The sequence below is a fragment of the Sus scrofa genome, chromosome 5, assembly GCF_054392235.1.
Source record: "Sus scrofa isolate SSC_HxYL_T2T_F1_AM1 chromosome 5, Sscrofa_HxYL_maternal_Yorkshire_Landrace_v2.0, whole genome shotgun sequence".
NCBI classification, from domain to species: Eukaryota; Metazoa; Chordata; class Mammalia; order Artiodactyla; family Suidae; genus Sus; species Sus scrofa.
This window is the reverse complement of record NC_139387.1, coordinates 3,273,653-3,294,110: the sequence shown is the minus strand read 5'-3', so window position 1 is coordinate 3,294,110 and position 20,458 is coordinate 3,273,653. Positions and strand designations below refer to the sequence as shown.

General features: G+C 50.2%; 1 protein-coding gene across 1 annotated transcript; it reads left to right on the top strand.

The window, feature by feature from the left end:
• Nucleotides 1-1,848: 1,848 nt before the first annotated feature.
• Nucleotides 1,849-19,139, top strand: PPARA (peroxisome proliferator activated receptor alpha; the record flags this gene model as incomplete). Its single annotated transcript, NM_001044526.1, is given in 6 exon segments — nt 1,849-2,056; nt 8,345-8,505; nt 9,756-9,894; nt 11,140-11,342; nt 16,081-16,528; nt 18,892-19,139. Coding segments are annotated over 6 exon segments (1,407 nt in total).
• Between the last annotated feature and the right edge of the window lie 1,319 nt (nt 19,140-20,458).

Genomic DNA, 20,458 nt, shown 5'->3' with positions numbered 1-20,458 from the left:
CCAAGGTCACCGGAAGTGACGTCAGAGGTTTGCGTAAGAGCGAGAAAGCCACCAACGCGGGAAGAGCCGCAGTCTGGCCTTTGTACCTGGGCGCGATCGCCAGGGTTGCCCTGACAGGGGCCCGCCGACCCTGGCCCTTCGCGGAAACTGACTTCTCACAGGCCTGGAGGCTTGAAGCCACGATCACAGCGTCGCGCGGCGCTGGTTTCTCCCCGGCCCCGCTCCCTGATTCGCAGGCGGCCGAGTGTGCGCAGCCCTGGTGTCCCTTCTGATGTGTCCAGACCTCCTCCTAGGACACCAGCCCGCCTGGATGGGAGCCCCGCTTAGAGACCTCTGTTAATGTCACCCCACTTTCCTATCCCCACGTACAACCACGTTCTGAGGTCCTGGGGGCTGGGAGTCTCCCATGGGAATCGAGGGGCACGGTGTAGCCCGGAACGGTGCCCACGTGGGAAGCGTTCCTCCTTTTTTCTTTGTTTTCTGTTTCTGTTTTTGGCCGCCCCACAGTGTATGGAGTCCCCGGGCCGGGGACCAGATGTGAGCCACAGCTGCGGCAGCACGGGATCCTGAACCCACTGTGTGGGGGCTGGGGATCGAACCTGCGTCCCGGTGCTCCGCAGATGCCGATGATCTGTTGTGCCACAGCGGGAATCTGTTTTTGAGTTTGAAATAGCCTAACACTGTCAGGGATGAACCTATTTAGATTTTTTTGACTGCCATGTATTTGTTAAGGTGCAGAATGTTTTAGAGCTGCCCACATGAGTCAGCCCAGGGCGCACGGGGAACAGATAACATTGCACCCTGCGTGCACGCAGACTGCCCGCCCCGTCCCGCTCCCCTGCGCCCTCCACTGAGCCACCCTGGCTTGTCCTTCCCAGAAGTACCTGCAGGCTCCCCCGCCCCCGCCTCCGGGGGGCTTTACACTCACTCCTCTTTTCTTTTTCTTTTTTTTTTAGGGCTGCACTCAGGGCATATGGAGGCCCCCAGGCTAGGGATTGAATCTGAGCAGCAGCTGCCGGCTTACGCCACAGCCACAGCAACACTGGATCCAAGCAATGTCTTTGACCTACCCCACAGCTCATAGCAATGCCAGATCCTTAACCCTCTGGGCAAGGCCAGGAATCAAACCCCCATCCTCATGGATACTAGTCAGGGTCTTTATGGCTGAGCCACAACGGGAACTCCTTTGCCATTCCTTGTGCTGGAACATTCTCCCAAGACTGCTGCACAGCTCACCCTTGCAGGCATCTGTTTCCCTTTTCTGTGAGACCCTCCCAGCCAACCCTGTGGAACAGGGTCTGTCCCCGTGTTCCTCCTGCATAGTCCCCACCAGATGTTCTAGACGTGTGCTCACCCCAAGGGCATTCGGGGACAGCCGGGCTTGTTGTGTGTCCCCTCCTGCTTCTCTGCGTCCGATGCTCAGTGTGCACGAGCTTGCTTACTGGTGAATGATTCCCAGCCTGACCTCTGGCTCCTGAGATGGGTTCTTGCTGAAAGATGCCTGTTTCCATAATGAGCTTATCAAGAGCCAAGCTGAAGAAGGATGGCCAATGATGTCACACTTTTTTTTTCCCCCTGGCCATGCCCGAAGCCTGTAAAAGTTCCTGGGCCAGGAATTGAACCTGAGCCACAGCAGCAGCAGCAGCAGCAGCGCCAGATCCTTAACCTGCTGCACCGCCAGGGAACACCAGCGGCATGACTTTGCAGACGATGAGTTCAGCTTTGTCTGCGCTGACAAGTGATGCTTTCGTGGGAGGAAAAACCAATGTGCTTTTCTCTCATTTTACCGACTGCTTCTCCCTCCCAGGAGCTTGGAGCCCGGGGCTGAGAGGAGACCGCCGGGTCAGGATGGTGGACATGGAGAGCCCCATCTGTCCCCTGTCCCCGCTGGAGGCCGACGACCTGGAAAGCCCGTTATCCGAAGAATTCCTGCAAGAAATGGGAACCATTCAAGAGATTTCTCAGTCCATTGGTGAGGACAGTTCTGGAAGCTTTAGTTTTACAGACTACCAGTACTTAGGAAGCGGTCCGGGATCAGATGGATCCGTTATTACAGGTAAGTCCAGCTATTTCCTAGAAAGCACTCTTTAGAAATGTTTTCTCTCTCTCTTTGTGTGTGTGTGTGTTTTGTTTGTTTGTCTGTTTGTTGCTTTTTATGGCTACATCTGCAGCATAGGAAAGTTCCCGGGCTAGGGTTTGAATTGGAGCTGCAGCTGCCAGCCTACACCACAGCCGCAGCAATGGGGGATCCAAGCCACATCTGCAACCTACACCACAGCTCATGGCAACGCTGGATCCTTAACCCACTGAGCAAGGCCACGGATCGAACCTGCATCCTCATGGATGCTAGTCGGGTTGCTAACCACTGAGCCACGACGGGAACTCCCCCCCCCCATCTAACTTTGTTTCCTTTCCGGATTATTCAGTGTTATTGTTTCCAGTTAACTGAGAGAGAGAGAATTATATCTTATTTGGATTTTTCATCTTTGTATCTGATGGCTCCCTTGGGTGCTGTTTCTAAGTTACATCCATTGCTCTTAGGGAGGGTCACCTAGAAAATGCATTAGTTTTGGGAGTTCCTGTTGTGGCTCAGCAGTCACGAACCCAACGAGTATGCGCGAGGACGCAGGTTCGATCCCTGGCCTTGCTCAGTGGGTTAAGCATCCGGCGTTGCCATGAGCCTGTAGTGTAGGTCACAGATGTGGCTTGGATCCTGCATTGCTGTGGCTGTGGTGTAGGCCGGCAGCTACAGCTCCGATGGAACCCCTAGCCTGGGAACCTCCATACGCTATGGGTATGGCCCTAAAAAGACAAAAAAAAAAAAAAAAAAAAAAGTAAGAAAAACAAAACCTAAAAATAAATAAAATACATAAATAAAATAAAATAAAATGTATTCACTTGGAACGTTATGCCTGGGAGACCAGATGGCCCGGGCTGCTTTGCTCTGTCATCTGTCTTTGCCACTCCTCCCAGTTTTTCTCAGCAGCTTTATTGACATACAAAACCTCCACATATGCAAAGTGTACGTTGGATGTACACGCACACACGCACGCTTGTGAGGCCATTGGCACAATCAGAACACCAGCTCCTGCACCCAGCGTCTGCCTGTGCCCTGGGGTCGTGTCTCTTCCCTGGGTTTGCTTCTGTCATTAGAGATCAGTTTGTATTTACTAGAATTTCACATAAATAGACCCATAGAGAATGGACTCTTCCTAGTCTGGCTCCTTTCCCTCAGCAAAGTGATTCTGAGGTTCATATGCATTGTACCCATAGTTCTTTTTTTTTTGCTTTTTCAGTTTGGTACCCACGGCATATGGAGGTTCCCAGGCTAGGGGTCCAATCGGAGCTGCAGCTGCCGGCCTACGCCACAGCCACAGCAACACCGGATCCGAGCTGCGTCTGTGACCTACACCACAGCTCACAGCAACGCTGGATCCTGAACCCACTGAGCGAGGCCAGGGATCGAACCTGCGTCCTCATGCATACTAGTCAGATTCATTTCTGCTGAGCCACGACAGGAACTCCAAAGTTTTATATTTTTAGGTTCTGCATTTATGCCTACGATCCAGTGCGTCAGTGTTTGTGCTGTGAATCCAAACTCATTTCTTTTCTCTCTCCCTTATGCATCCATAATTGTTCAAGCACAGTTTGTGAAAAAGCCAGCTGTCTCTGGAATTTCCCTTGCGGCTCAGCAGGTTAAGGACCCAATGTTGTCTCTGTGAGGATGTGGGTTCGATCCCTGGCCTCACTCGTGGGGTTAAGGATCCAGAGTTGTCGCAAGCTGCAGCGTAGGTCTTAGATGTGGCTCGGATCTGGCGTTGCTGTGGCTGTGGGTGTAGGCCAGCAGCTGTGGCTCCAATTCGACCCCTCGCCCGAGAACTTAACGTACGCCACAGGTGCAGCCGTGAAAAGAAAAAAAAGTCTGCATTCTCCACTAAATTGCCTCTCTACCTTTGTCAAAAATCGATTGACCACACATGTAGGAGCCAATATCTGGACTCTATTCAGTTCCGTTGATCTGTTTACCACGGTTCCTGGTGGCTGCAGCTTTCAAATAAAGCCTAACGTCAGGCAGCAGAAGTTCTCCGACTTCATTCTTCTTTGCCAAAGATGCTTTGGATATTCTGGGTCCCTTTCACTCCCATAGGAGTTTTCCAGTGTCTACCAAGAAGAAAAGCCTACTGAGATTCGGGGGGTTGCCTCCCCTCTGAGGGTGCATGTGGGAAGATGTAGGTGCATCTCATAACCAAATTGAGTCTTCCGAGCTGTGACCTTTCCTCCATTTAGTCCAGGCCTTCTTTGACGTCTCTCAGCAGAAATTTTGTCATTTTTAGTGTTCAGGTCTTTCACACTTTCTGGCAGATGTACTGCTGCGAGTTGCATGTTTTGGATGCTTTTGTGAATGGTGTTTTGAAAAATTTTATTTGATTCTTTATTGCTGCTTATAAATAAAAATTCATTCCTATTTCTCTCTGTGTTTCATTTTGCATGGTTTCTTTAGCTTGGATGTCACGTTTACTCTTCTTCTCTCTGCGAGATATCTAATCTGGTTCTCATCCTGCCCAATATATTTGCTTATTTCTTTTTTTTTAGGGCCACGCCCATGGCATACGGAAGTTCCCAGGCTAGGGGTCGAATCGGAGCTACAGCCGCTGGTCTACACCACAGCCATGGCAACGCAGGACCTGAGCCATGTCTGCAACCTACACCCCAGCTTACGGCAACACCAGATCTTTAACCTACTGAGCGAGGCCAGGGGTCAAACCTGCAACCTCATGGTTCCTAGTCGGATTCGTTGCCGCTGTGCCATAGCAGGAAGTCCCCACCCAGCGTATTTTTGATTTTGTACTTTTCATCAATAGACACTCGATTGGGTTCTTTTTCACCCCCAGGGTCTTCCTGACATGTCCAGTCTCTCCTCTAACTTCTTAAACATTTTGAATACAGTTATAACTTTTTAAATGTCTGGACTGGGAATTCTATCACGTGTCATTTCTGGGTCGGTTTCAGTTCTGTGATTCTCCTCTTTGCTGCGGGTCACGTTTTTCCACTTCTTCGAATGTTTTATAATTTGCTAGTGGATGCCACACCTGGCGAACCTTCGGGATGATGGCTATTTTCGTCCTTACGCAAACATTCTGCATTTTGTTCTGGGGTGCCGTCAAGTTGCTTGGAAAATGCTGGTCCTTTTGGGTCCTGTGGTTAACCTCTGTTGTGTGGGACCAGAGCAGTGTTGATTCTAGAGGTAATTCTGTCAACTACACAAAAGCTTTTTTTGTATTTAACTCAGCGCCCTGAGGATGCTGAGATTTTCTGCCGTGAGTGTTGGTCACGGGATTACATCTGAGTCCTGGGCACTGTTCCTGCCCCGCATTTCGGGTTGCTATGGGAGTGTCTTTCCTTTTTGGCTCTCTCGGCTGCTGGAGTGGACACAGCCATGTGCAGTTACTAGCCACGTATATACACATGGGTATACACGAATATTTCTCTCTGCAGCCACCTGTCACCTGTCTCTGTGTTCGGGTAGACATGGCTTTAACAGATGTCTGCAGTTAACCTGCCACCTCCCAGACCATTCTTGCTTTCCTCCTCTTGCTTCCCTGTGAGCTCACACCCAACACTGAGAGACCCGGCCCCCGGCACCTCCATCCACCCGTTCATCCATTCACCACCACTAATGGAGAGTTAGTGGTGCTTCTCCCACGTGGTGGCATCAGACCTGCTGACCCAGAGCCTTGGGGGAAACAACCTTATCCGCTAAGGATAGTGTCAGGTGCAGCGTCCTCTAGTCTCTGGCCCCACAGACCCCATGTCTGTACACACGGACCTCATCCCCAAGGTCACCTAGGTGGACGTCCATTTGTGACATAGTCAGACTGTCTTGCCACATTTTGCACGTTGTCCCCCCCCCCCCGTTACTGTTGTTCATTTGCACACACGAAGGCTCCCTCTGTACTGTAAAATTCTGTGGATTTTGACAAATGCATCGTGTCGTGTATTCATCCATACACGTCTGTATGCACGGTTTCACCACCTCCCTAAAAACCGCTGTAATTCGCCTATTCGCTGCTGCCTCCCTCATCCCCGCTCCATACCACTGCTGTTCGGATTTTCCCAAAATGTCAGATATTAGCAATCATATAGTATAGAGCCTTTGGGAGTGGTCTCTCCCCTCCTGAAGCATTTTGGTTGCTTCTGATTTTTGGCAATTAAGAATTAAGCTGCTGGAGTTCCCATCATGGCTCAGTGGTTAACAAGCCTGACTAGTATCCATGAGGACGTGGGCTCAATCCCTCGCTCAGTGTGTTAAGGACCTGGCGTTGCCATGAGCTGTGGTATAGGTCACAGCTGCAGCTCTGATTCGACCTCTCGCCTGGGGACCTCCATATGCCATGGGTACGGCTCTGAAAAAAAAAGAATAAAGCTGCTAAAAGCATCCACGGGTAGGTTTTTGTGTGGACACACATTTTCAGCTCACTTGGGTAAATATCTAAAGTTGTAGTTCCTTTAAGGTTCTTTTGCGTCATAAGAAACTGCAAACTGTCTTCCAAAGTGGCTGCACCATTCTGTATTCCCTCCAGCCAGGAGTGAGAGTTTCTGTCACTCCCCTTCATTGCCCGCACTTGGTGGTGTCGGTTTTGTGGTTTTTAGCCGTTCTGAGAGATGCGTGGTGATGTCTTGTTTTGATTCACAGTTTCCTGATGACCAGCAATGGGGAGCATCTTTTCAAGTGCTTGCTTGCCATCTGTACCGCTTCCTCAGCTAGGTATCTAGTCAGATCTTTTGCCCACTTTTTAATTGAGTTTCTTGTTTTCTTACTGTTGAGTTGCAGGACTTCTTTGTGTATTTTTGGATACAAGTCTATTCTCAGATGTGTCTTTTGCAAAAGGCTTCCCCCAGGCTGTGGCTTGTCTTTTCATTTTCTTAACAGCAGAGCAGAAGTTTTTGGGGGGTTTTGTTTGTCTGTTTTCAGCCGTGTCCATGGCATGCCAAAGTTCCCGGGGCGGGGATCGATCCTGCACCACAGCAGTGACAAGCCCAGATTCTTTACCTGCTGAGCCATCAAGGAACTTCCAGAAGTTTTTAATTTTAAGAAAATCCAGCTTATTATTATTTTTTTCTTTCCTGGGTTGTGCTTTTGTGTTGCCCACATGGATTTTTTTTTTTCTGTATTCTCTTGCATTTTACTGAGTTAACAATTAACAAAAGGGCCGGAAGGGAGGAAGTAACGAAAGCCATGAATTCTATGTAATACATGTCAATTTTTGGCAACTAAGAATAACAATTCATGTACATTGGCTGCTTGTTAAGTGGCCCTTTCTGCAGGGCCATGATTTAGTCACTTTTGCTTTTTTGGACTAAACAGTCAAGTTCTTTCTCAGTTGGGGAGCCTCTTGGGTGCAGGGGCTCTGAGGATGCCTGTGCTGGTCACTCTGGGAGCACAGGAGGGGGACAGGTCAGGCCTGACTCAGGATGCAGGCTCTGCTCACTGGCTGATGCCACCCTCTAAATGCCTCACCTGTGAAATCACATCCTCAGAAACCTGGTTCATAAAGAAGCGGTACGGATACACAGTGGAATATTACTCAGCCATTAAAAAGAATGAAACAATGCCATTTGCAGCAACATGGATGGACCTCGAAATTTTTATACTAAGTGAAGTAAGCCAGACAGAGAAAGACAAAGACCATAGGAGATCACTAATACGTAGACTCTAACAAAAACGCCTCGAAAGAACTTACGAAAGAGAAACAGACTCAAAGATTTTGAAACCAAACATATGGTTACCAAAGGGGAAATGGGGGCCGGAGGGATAAATTAGGGGTCGGGTTTGACAGCTCCACACTATGTGTATAAAACACACAAGGAACGGGGACCTGCTGTATAGCCCAGAGTAACCTACTCAATGCTTTGTCCTAACCTATATGGGGAAGAATCTGAAAAAGAACAGCTATATGGAAATGTGCAACTGATTTAATCTGCTGTATGCCTGAAACCTACACACCTTTTTTTTTTTTTTTTTTTTTTTTTTTGGTCTTTTTAGGGCTGTACTCATGGCACATGGAGGTTCCCAGGTTAGGGGTCAAATCAGAGCTGTAGCCACCGGCCTATACCACAGCCCCAACAGCCACGCAGGCCAAAGATCGTACTTGCATCCTCTTGGATTCTAGGAAGATTTGTTATCACCGAGCCATGCCGGGAACTCCTAACACAACTTTCTCAGGCAACCATACTCCAATATAATTAAAATAATAAATAAATAAAGTTTTTAAAAAAGAAACCTGGTTTAGACCCCGGATGGTGAGGCCGTGGATATTCACGACTCTTCCCCTTCTGCCCTCAGACACCCTGTCTCCAGCCTCCAGCCCCTCGTCCGTCACCTACCCTGTGGCTCCTGCTGGTGCTGACGAGTCGCCCAGCGTGGCACTGAACATCGAATGTAGAATCTGTGGGGACAAAGCCTCGGGCTACCACTACGGAGTTCATGCCTGTGAAGGTTGCAAGGTGCGTGGAGCCTGGACGGGGAGAAGGGTGGCCTTTCAGGGACTATGGGTGGTCCCTTTGGTTCTGCACACAAATGCCCGCCATCATTCCTAAGAATAAGATCTGCTGGGAGTTCCCGTCGTGGCTCAGCGGTTAACAAACCCGACTAGCATCCATGAGGATGCGGGTTCCATCCCTGGCCTCGCCCCATGGGTTAAGGATCCGGCGTTGCCGTGAGCTGTGGTGTAGGTCACAGACACGGCTCGGATCCTGTGTTGCTGTGGCTGGGGTGTAGGCCGGCAGCTGCAGCTCCAATTCGACCCCTAGGCTGGGATCCTCCATATGCCAAGGGTGCGGGCTAAAAAGCAAAAAGACAAAAAAAAAAAAAAGAAGAAGAAGAAGAAGAAGACCTGAGGTTGTAGATCAGAAAGTGACCCAAGCGGATAATCAGCAAGGACCTACTGTCAGCACAGGGGACTCTACTCAGTCTTCTGTAATAACCTATTAGGGGGAGGAATCTGAAAAGGAACAGAGGTCTGCAGACGTATCACTGAAATCACTTTGCTGTGCAGCTGAAGCGAGCACATTGTAAGTCAACTATACTCCATAAAAATTTTTTTCTAAAAAAGAAACAAAGGGAGTTCCTGTTGTGGCTCAGCGGTAATGAACCTGACTAGAATCCATGAGGATGTGGGTTCAACCTCTGGCCCCACTCAGTGGGTCAAGGATCCGGCACTGTCACAAACTTCTTGTAAGTCGCAGGTGTGGCTCAGATCCTGCACGGCTGTGGCTGTGGTGTCGGCCGGTAGCGGCAGCTCCAGTTGGAGCCCTGGCCTGGGAACTTCCATATGCTGCAGGTGCGGCCCTTAAAAAAAAAAAAAAAAAAGGAGAGAGAGAGAGAGATGATAAATAAACAGGCAGCGTGACTAAAGGGATGACACTGATTCATCAGTGGTCCCTACTCTTTTTTTTTTTTTTTTTGGTCTTTTTGCTATTTCTTTTGGGCCGCTCCCGCGGCATATGGAGGTTCCCAGGCTAGGGGTCCAATCGGAGCTGTAGCCACTGGCCTACACTAGAGCCACAGCAACTCAGGATCCGAGCCACATCTGCAACCTACGCCACAGCTCACGGCAACGCCGGATCGTTAACCCACTGAGCAAGGGCAGGGACCGAACCCGCAACCTCATGGTTCCTAGTCGGATTCGTTAACCACTGCACCACGACGGGAACTCCGGTCCCTACTCTTTACTAAACTGTATGTTAATCGGCAGGGCTTCTTTCGGAGAACCATTCGGCTAAAGCTGGTCTATGACAAATGTGATCGGAGCTGTAAGATTCAGAAAAAGAATCGGAATAAATGCCAGTATTGTCGTTTCCACAAGTGCCTCTCGGCCGGGATGTCCCATAATGGTAGGTAAGGTTGTCTCTGGCCAAACACCTCCGTTTACCTCCCTGGTTGGGTCCAAATGGACTGTCTTTTGAATGTCTATGCTGCAACAATACCGAGATCCTTTTGTGAGATGCTTGCCTGAGAAAATAAGTCTCAAAAAATCATGACTGTCCAGCAGATCCTCGGAATTACTGAGAAACAGCACGTGGCAAAACTTTGGCGTGAGATGTTTGAAACCAACTGGAAATCACGGGGCCACCTTAGTGTTCGTATCCTGCGTATGAAGCCTGTGCCATTTCAATCATGTTTATTAAATCATGAACTTAAGTCTATACTTAAGTCATACTCTCATTTTAAAACATGCCAATTACTATGGGAAAATAAATGTAAAATAATGCATTCCTGAGAGCTGCATGTTTACCTTCTGGAAAAAGAAACAAGTGTTATGTAAACTTCTTAGGCTCACACGATTCGTCTCCTTAACCGAAAGGCTCGGAGTTCCTGTCTTGGCTCCGTGGTTAACGACTCCGACTAGGAACCATGAGGTTGCAGGTTTGATCCCTGGCTTTGCTCAGTGGGTTAAGGATCTGGCATTGCCATGAGCTGTGGTGTAGGTTGCAGACATGGCTGGGATCTTGCGTTGCTGTGGCTGGGGTGTAGGCCAGCGGCTACAGCTCCGATTCGACCCCTAGCCTGGGAACCTCCATATGCCGAGGGAGCAGCCCAAGAAAAGGCAAAAAGACAAAAAAACAAAGAAACAAAAAAAACCCAAAAACCCCAAAAGGCTTGACTATGTGGTACCTAATGATGTTAAGTGGCCTGAAGCCCGTCCTTCTGATAAATGCGTATTTCTTTTTTTATTTTAACCTTTTAAAAAAGCCCCGGAGGCGTTCCCATGCCGGTGCAAGGGGATCGGCGGCAGGGTCTCTGCAGCATCAGGACACAGGTTCGATCCCTGGCCTGGCACAGTGGGTTAAATTCTGCTGTTGCCGCACCTGCAGCTTGAATCTGATCCCTGGCCCTGGCCTGGGTACTGCCGATGCTGCAGAGCAGCAAAAAAAAAAAAAAAAAAAAAAAAAAAATTCGGGGACTTTGGTTTTTTATTTCCGTCTCTTCCGAGTTGAGAAGTGGGTTTTCACTGACCCGTGAATGTTCCCTCGCAGCTTGACTTCTCGTCCAGCTGGTGGCCGTCGTTCGGGCTGTGCTGTTCATTTCTGTGTGTTTTCTGTCCCCCCCGCCCCCGTCTCTCCCCTCCAACCCCCCAGCAATTCGATTTGGGCGCATGCCAAGGTCTGAAAAAGCCAAACTGAAAGCAGAAATCCTCACATGTGAACATGACCTAGAAGATGCCGAGACCGCAGATCTCAAGTCTCTCGCCAAGAGGATTTACGAGGCCTACTTGAAGAACTTCAACATGAACAAGGTCAAGGCCCGGGTCATCCTCGCGGGAAAGGCCAGCAATAACCCGGTAGGTGGCTGGGCCGCTGCTGAGTAGAGTCTGAAGCGCTGGCACCGCGGCCCCTGGGTCGCAGAGGAGGGAGGAGGAAACGCGTCCTAAAGGCTGAGAAAATAGCATTTATCCCCGAGGCCAGTGAGAGACAATGGAATGGCAGCATTTCGTTCAGAGATGATAAAACATAGCCTAGGGAGTGCCCGTCATGGCGTAGCGGAAACGAATCTGACTAGGAACCAGGAGGTTGTGGGTTCAATCCCTGGCCTCGCTCCGTGGGTTAAGGATCTGGTGTTGCCGTGAGCTGTGGTGTAGGTCGAAGACGTGGCTCAGATCTGGTTTTGCTGTGGCTCTGGTGTAGGCGGATGGCAACAGCTGGGATTAGACCCCTAGCCTGGGAACCTCCATGTGCCATGGGAGCGGCCCTAAAAAGACAAAACGACAACAAATAAACAAACAGGAGTTTCCGTTGTGGTGCAGTGGTTAACAAATCCGACTAGGAACCTTGAGGTTGCAGGTTCGATCCTTGGCCTTGCTTAGTGGGTTAATGATCTGGCGTTGCCGTGAGCTGTGCTGTAGGTTGCAGGCGTGGCTCAGATCCCATGTTGCTGTGGCTCTGGTGTAGGCTGGCGGCTACAGCTCTGATTAGACCCCTAGCCTGAAAACCTCCATATGCTGAGGGAGTGGCCCTAGAAAAGGGAGTTCCCGTCGTGGCGCAGTGGTTAACGAATCGGACTAGGAACCATGAGGTTGCGGGTTCGGTCCTTGCCCTTGCTCAGTGGGTTAACGATCCGGCGGTGTAGGTTGCAGATGCGGCTCGGATCCCGTGTTGCTGTGGCTCTGGTGTAGGCCGGTGGCTACAGCTCCAATTCAACCCCTGGCCTGGGAACCTCCATATGCTGCGGGAGCGGCCCAAGAAATAGCAACAACAACAACAACAAAAGACAAAAAGACAAAAGACAAAAAAAAAAAAAAAAAAAAAAAATAGAAAAGGCAAAAAGACAAAAAATAAACAGACAAACAAACAAATAAATAAAACGTAGCGTACCAGCAGCTCCCGTCCCGTTTGATCCACCTCGAAGCTCCCAGCAACCAAGTCATTATGATGTGACTGTGTCACTTGATGCACCCCAAAAAACCCGGGTTAATAGTTTACCAGGGTTGTTTCTTAAGATTCTAGGCAGGGCTTCTGGATGCCAGCAAAAGACACTGCTTCCCACTCAAAGTGAGTTCTTGCGCCCTTTCTCCTAAAACTAACCTGTCGTCCCGAGTCCCCCGCTTCTTACCCGATACCTTCCTTTTCTCCGATGAGGAGGATGCGACATCTCAGGGCTTAGAAAGGGCCCTTTGTTGCAGGAGGTTTTTACTTGTATTGTCTTTGTGGACGGCTCCGGACCCTCTCGGTAGCAACGAAGAGGGACCCCACGCGCCGTCTGCCCAGCCAGCGCCACCCTGTCCCCACCCCATGGTCAGCGAAGCCTTTGTCTCCGTTACCAAACTCATCTCCGAGCTGCCTTCAAAGAGCAGGATGGCCCAGGGTTGGCCAATAAAGACCTTTTGCCTTTGTCCTATGAGCGTGGCGAAACAGGTTTAATTTGTCCTAATGACTAGCTTGAAGCGGTCCTTCTTGGGAATTACAGGCTGGAATTTTTAGTCACAGGAAAAGAAAGTCTTTCACAAGCGGCTTTGTTTCATGAACAAACCAAACCTCTTTTTTTTTTTAACCGAGCCTTTTCATTCTTCAGTGGATTCTCCAATTAAATCCCGGAGACACTTCAGAAGGGTTCCAGCAGACTCTGGTAAGTGGGTAAAGCCGCACCCACACCAGGTGGCCCCAGAGGCTTGCATACCTAGACCCTTTCTGGATCCCAAGGGTGTAACAAGCAAAATCATCTTTTCCCTTTGAATGTCCGTCCTGGGAATGATTAGGATAGCCCCAAATCAGAGCAACCCCCACTTTTTTTTTTTTTTTTTAAATCTCTTTGAATGTTTTGGATCTTTCTGAGAACTTCTGCTTCCCCCTTGGGTTTCAGAATGGAAAGCAAACACGGAAGCCATCTTTACTCTTAACCAAAGACTCTTGTTTAATATTAACCTGATTCCCATGGAGCATCCTTCTCGTTTCCCGCCGAGAGCCGCACGCTCTTAGGAGCTGGTCAGGCCAGAGGTGCAATTTGGACGGTTGAGGACTGTTACTCTGGGAGAGGGACCTGCACGTGGGTCTTAAGGAAGTGCAGGTATAGACCAGGTGTCCAGGAATGGGCTTCCCCGGATGGGCACAGTGGAATTCAGGGTACAGCTAAGAGTCGATTGCCTGCTTCTGCCCCCACTTCCAAACCAGAGCGCCGTGGGTACCACTTGAAAGGAAGCTTCCGGGGGTCGGCCACTGCATCGTCTTCATGCACGTTTGCTCCAAGTCACTTCGCTTCCCACCCCTGCCCTCTACATGTCCAGGCATGGCCCTCCTCCTGCCTCCCCACCCAGTTCAGGAATTCAGGGTGGATTGCCTGCTCGGAAGCTCCCAGCTCGGAAGCAGCCAGCTCGGGGCCAGTCTCTCCTCTCTGTCTGTGCTCACCCCAGGCAGAGCTGCCCGGCGGGGTGCCACCCTAGAGCGCAGCCCCCTTGCACCGCGTATTGGGCTCTTGCCTGCTGTTAGGTTGAAATATTTTACCTACAACTTCAGTTGTCTTTAGATTGAAAAACCTGCTTGCTATTTGGGGAGTTCCCATGGAGGCTCAGTGGAAACAAATCTAAGTGGCATCCACGAGGATGTAGCTTCGATCCCTGGCCTTGCTCAGTGGATTAAGGATCCAGGGTGGGCATGAGCTATGGCGTAGGTGGCAGACGCGTTGGATCTGGCATTGCTGTGGCTGTGGTGCAGGCCAGCAGCTAAAGCTCCCATTCGACTCCTAGCCTGGGAACCTCCATATGCTGCAGGTGTGACCCTGAAAAGACAAGCAAACAAACACAACTCATGCTTACATTTTATACTCTATCTAGAAATGTGTAGTAAAACCTCACCAAAAGCATATTAAATCATTTCATCCACAGCAGTTCTACCAATAGTTCACCATTAAATTTCTCCTCAAAGATGGTGCTGCCTGATTTGTCACAGATAATACTGTTTAAATGTATTTTGGAGACGAATTGTTGCAACATCCCTAACACGTAGAACAATGTCGAGTATGAGCAAAGTTCATATATGCCAGTTAGGGGAGCTTTCAGGGCTTGGTGGGGAGTGACTTGGGAAGAGAGCGGGCAGCTTTCTGTCTTGCGCTGTTTAAAATCATTATCATGGGAGTTCCCGTCGTGGCGCAGTGGTTAACGAATCCGACTAGAAACCATGAGGATGCGGGTTCGGTCCCTGCCCTTGCTCAGTGGGTTAACGATCCGGCGTTGCCGTGAGCTGTGGTGTAGGTTGCAGACGCGGCTCGGATCCCGCGTTGCTGTGGCTCTGGCGTAGGCCAGTGGCTACAGCTCCGATTCGACCCCTAGCCTGGGAACCTCCATATCCCGCGGGAGCGGCCCAAAGAAATAGCAAAAAGACAAAAAAATAAATAAATAAATAAAGTAAAATAAAATCATTACCATGTGCTCCATTGATTTGAAGTGACTGCCTGTAAGGTCACATACATTCATATACAAGCTGGACTATGAAAGGCACGTTCCAGGAGCTCCCTGGTGGCTCAGCATGTTAAGGATCTGGCATTGTCACTGGTGTGGCTTGGGTTGCACCTGTGACACGGGTTCAAGCCCTGACCCCAGATCTTCTGCATGCTGTGGGCGCAGCCAAAAAAAATAAAAAATAGTAAAAGGGACATTTAAAGTTAAATATAAGCTTCCTCTTTGGCTTTAATAAAGACTGTTTGGGGTTTTTTTTTTTTTTTTTTTTTTTGCTTTTTGGGGCCACACCTGAGACATATGGAGGTTCCCAGGCTAGGGGTCCAACTGGAGCTGTAGCCCCCCGGCCTGCACCACAGCCACAGCAATGCCAGATCTGAGCCACGCCATGACCTACACCACAGCTCATGGCAATACTGGATCCTTAACCCACTGAGCCAGGTCAGGAATCGAACCCACAACCTCATGGTTCCTAGTCGGATTCGTTTCCACTGTGCCAAGACAGGAACTCCTAATAGACATGGTTTTTTAATGTTAGCCCTTGTTTTGAATTCCAGTGACTCCAAATTTTACCTGTTAAGGAGGCCTACCTTCTAAAATCCAAGTGCTAATTTTACAAAGATGAAATGGAACCCTTGTTACCACTGAAGTCTGTTTATGAGAATGTCTCACATAAAAGTAGCCCAGCGCGGGCTTCCTGGGCGTGCCCCCTGTTTCACAATGTCCCCTGCTGAGAGGGCCCTGCGCTGGGGTTTAAGGCTCTGTGTCATGGATGTGACATTTTTTTTTTTTCTATTTTAGGGCCCCACCTGCGGCATATGGAAGTTCCCAGGCCAAGGGTCAAATCGAGGCTGCAGCTGGGGCCTCCACCACAGCCAGGCAACGCTGGATCCCATCCGCATCTGCGACCTATGCTGCAGCTTGCAGCGTGGGGCCAGATCCCTCACCCACAGAGCCAGGCCAGGGATGGAACCCGCCCTCTCACAGAGACCACGCAGGGTCCTGAAGCCCCTGCGCTACCGCGGGGACTCCCATGCCAATGTCGTGAACTGTTTTGCCGTGTCCTTTTGTCTGGATGACGAAGAGGAGAGCTTGTCGCCAGTCGCGCGGCTCATCCCCGTGTCTTTCGTTTCAGCCTTTCGTCATACACGACATGGAGACACTGTGTATGGCCGAGAAGACGCTCGTGGCCAAGCTGGTGGCCAACGGCATCCAGAACAAGGAGGCGGAGGTCCGCATCTTCCACTGCTGCCAGTGCACGTCCGTCGAGACCGTCACGGAGCTCACGGAGTTCGCCAAGTCCATCCCGGGGTTCGCAAGCTTGGACTTGAACGACCAGGTCACGCTGCTGAAGTACGGCGTCTACGAGGCCATCTTCGCCATGCTGTCCTCTGTGATGAACAAGGACGGGATGCTGGTGGCTTACGGCAATGGCTTCATCACGCGCGAGTTCCTCAAGAGCCTGAGGAAACCCTTCTGCGACATCATGGAGCCCAAGTTTGACTTCGCCATGAAGTTCAATGCGCTGGAGCTGGACGACAGTGACCTTTCCCTCTTTGTGGCTGCTATCATTTGCTGCGGAGGTAAGTTGCTGCCTTCACCTGCTGGGGCAGTGCCGCCTGCAGCCTCCTCTCTCTCGAAGAAGCCGACAGTGGGAAACCCCGTGAGAGTGGCACGGGACCAGCCCTGGCAGGTAGGCAGGCGTCTGAGCCCCCACGTCACCGCTGACTGGAACTTACTGAGAGGGACATCAAAGTCATGTCACAGTGTAGCATTCGTGAATTTAGCAACGCACGTGTCGATATATAATCTACCTAGTCGTTCATATAGGAACAGATGTGTTCATATATAATCTAACATATGTGTCAACACAGAAACACATTTGTCAAGTATAAATAGTCCTGTGTAATCACATGAGCACACATCTACGTAATTACATAATATACATTCCATCCTGTTATAGATTCAATATATTTATATAGTCCATAAACAATCGATAATGTAATCGATTACATTATCTATTATTTATATATAATTTATTCATATTTAAGTATAAATAACTATCACGGAGTTATATCCATTATCCATACCTAATAGCTATTACATATCAGATATAATAATAATGCACGGTGTGTAATATTACCATATACAGTAGACCCTCCACATATGCGGGTTCTGTGTCTGCAGAGTCAACCCACTGTGGCTCCAAAACAGTTAGGAAAAAAATTTCCGGAAAGTTCCAAAAAGGAACACTTGAACGTGCCGACACCGACAATGATTCACGTAGCATTTACGTGGTATTAGGTGTCTCGGGTAATCTAGGGAGCCTTTGAAGTGTGCACGAGGCTGTGCACAGGTTATGTGCCCTCTCAGGTAGGCACCTGAGGTTTGGTCATCTGCAGGAGGTCCTGAACCAAGGCCCCGCAGATCCCAAGGGCCGGCTGTGTTGTAACGATGTTACTATAATCTCATCTCCGTATTACAGCCAGCGTTCTGTGCCATACAGGTATCTGTACAGTCGCTGTCTCAACGGGTCTATTTATGCTGTTTCATAAGGAAAAACATCAGGCACTAACTGGCAGTGACAGCAAAGTGTGCTTTGCCAAAGGAGGTAGATCCCAGAGAAGGAAAATGGGGGCCCCTTGCAGGGGAGCTGGCCCTGCCATCCCCACATTTTTGGCTCGGTGTCTCATTGCCGTAAATAGCCCTGTCCTGGATCTGAGAACGTCATCCCTCTCCTGTAAACTCAGCTGACCTTACCCAGCCTTGGGGCAGACACATGGGGCAACCGTCCTCTCAAACTGCCTGATGTCTGTCCCCCATCAGCCCCTCCCTCAAGGAACGGAGGCTGCAGGCTGCAGGACTCCGTAGGTGGCGCTGGGTGAGGGCGGCCGGGCTCCACCAGGCCTGAAGCATCGACTGGCGAGGCAGCTGCACGTAACCTGCCGCTGCCCTCTGTGTGCTCAAGATGTAGTGTGGCGGGTAAAAAAACAACGCACAACTGTTTATATAAGTAGTGGGACCACAGAGGCCTAGAGGAAATTACAGCCCTACATCGGAAAAATGTCTGGTGAGGTGTACCTGAAATCTGTACGATGGAGTCCAAGTTATGAGAAGGGGTTCTCCTACTCGTTTTTAAAATCTCTGTTTAAAAGCTGAGTAATCCTTTTACAATAGCAACTGCAGCAGCAAACAATGAAAAACCCACATCAGCAACACCCGAAAGTCCTGGTGAGCAGGGCTCTAGAGAGCGGTGCCTCCTGAATAGGGAAGGCGGGCTGCGATTTTTCTGGACAAGGATGCAGGACGGTCTGAGCTGTGCTGGGAAGTCTGGTGCCTGTGTCCCAGCCTCCCCAGGTTTGTCACCTGGTGTCCATGTCACCGTCCCTGCACCAGGCCTCAGGACACCCCCCACCCCCCACCCCCGGGGAGCCCTCGGCATCCTCTCGGGCCCGTGTCCATCTTCCCATTCATTTCTTGCCCCACCATCGTTTGAGCTGATTTATCTTAGAAGGTCCCTCTGATGGTGTTTCAAGTGGGACACACCCCATTCTTTCAATGTGGTTGAAACCGAGTATCTAGGGGGGACACGGAGAAGAAGCATTTCATGTCCCACGTTATGCAGAAGTGGTTGACTGTAGAGCTGCTCCTCGTGTCTGGGGGGTGATGATGCTGATGATTAGACAAAACCCCAAGGAAGGGGCCACCCCGAAGGGGCGTTTTAAGACAGCAGCCCTCTGTCTTGTCTGCCCCTGGTGGGCCTGGAGACTCTGGAGAAGTCTCGTTCTATCTTCTCGGCACGGGGACGGTAGCCAAGACGGCTAAGCCTGCTGCCAGCAGGGCCTCATCAGAGCCGAGTGTGGGGTTCCGCCACCTGCACGACACCTCTGAGGCCTTAGCCTGGGGCTCCTCCAGCTCAGACCTCTCTTCTTTCTTTTGAGGATAGACCGGCCCGGCCTCCTAAACGTAGGACACATTGAGAGAATGCAGGAGGGTATCGTGCATGTGCTCAAACTTCACTTGCAGACCAACCACCCCGACGACGTCTTTCTCTTCCCCAAACTCCTGCAAAAGCTGGCGGACCTGCGGCAGCTGGTCACGGAGCATGCGCAGCTGGTGCAGGTGATCAAGAAGACGGAGGCGGACGCCGCGCTGCACCCGCTGCTGCAGGAAATTTACAGGGACATGTACTGAGGGCGCGGCCCAGCGCGCACCGAAGAAACTTTCCCAGGGTTTTGTTTTTGTTTTTTTTGTTTTTTAAAGGCAACAGCACTACAGGTGAGACATGGGAGCAACGCGGCTTTGCACCTTGGACAACAGAAAGCTTAACCAGCTCTAGGTAACCGGCATCCTATTATTCCACGTCTCTCTGTTTAACCAGTTCTCCGAAGAGGGAGCGGAGTCTGGAAAGGCTGATGATAAGCGCCTGGGCCTCAGGGCTTGGAAAACAAGAAGGAAGCGGGTCAGCGGTCTGATGGTGGCGCCCCCCGCTGTTAACCAGCGCAGGATGCTTAGTGCTTTACCCTTGAACTCCCCTCAGAACGCGCCGTCCGTCTTCCCTTTGCACCACCTCTTGACGCCCGTGCTCCTTTAGAATTTGGAAAACTAATCAGCACTTTTAAAACTTTTGTAATGATGTAAATCTAGATGTCCCCGAAGGTTAGGTATTTTGAAAAAGCAGCAGAATATTTATTTGAAGGACTTCAGTTCTGTGTCCCGAATTTGAAGAAAGACAACACGCTGCTTTTTAAGCACAGGATTTAGAAGTTCCAAGAACGATGTGATAAGCTATCAAAACGCAGTGGTTCCATTTCAGTTTGCCATTTTCATGGTTGTAACTAATACGGGAAAGCCTGTTGCTCCCAGGTTTGTGGAGAAGGTCCCAGAAAGCCACGTCGCCAGCACCGCCCCCCCCAAACTTGGTTCTCTGTGGTCGGCGGGAACCGGACAGACTCGGAAGCACATTGGCTCCCCATTCCTCTCACCCCCACTTCCTCCCAGATCTGAACCAGCCGAGTCAGGTGGTTTGGGGGCCGCGGTGGTGTTTCCAGGGGCACAGTGACAAGTGACTTGTAGATGTCGCTTTGAAGCTCCCTCTGTCAAGGCAGCTCTGTGGTCTTTTTCTACGTTGCTTTCCAAAATATGCAGCTTTATTTTTTTAACTCTTGATGGTGGTAGCTGCTCCCTGGAGTGGAGTGACTTTATAGCATGGCCTGGGGTCGGGGCGGGCTCGGGGTCTCAGCTGGAGAACCGGGGTGGGGGGGGGTTGGGGGCGGGGATGAAACGGTGGTTTTCCTTGGTCTCAGGATTCATGACGGGCTGGTGTTTTTTACCAAGATTTCGAGGGTGGGCTCCTTTTCCAAATCCACATATAAGGTGGTTTTTCCAACATCAAAAATAGGTGTTTCGGGAGTTCCCAATGTGGTGCCACAGAAATGATCTGACCAGGAACCATGACGTTGCAGGTTCGATCCCTGGCCTCGCTCCGTGGGTTAAGTGGGTTAAGGGTCCGG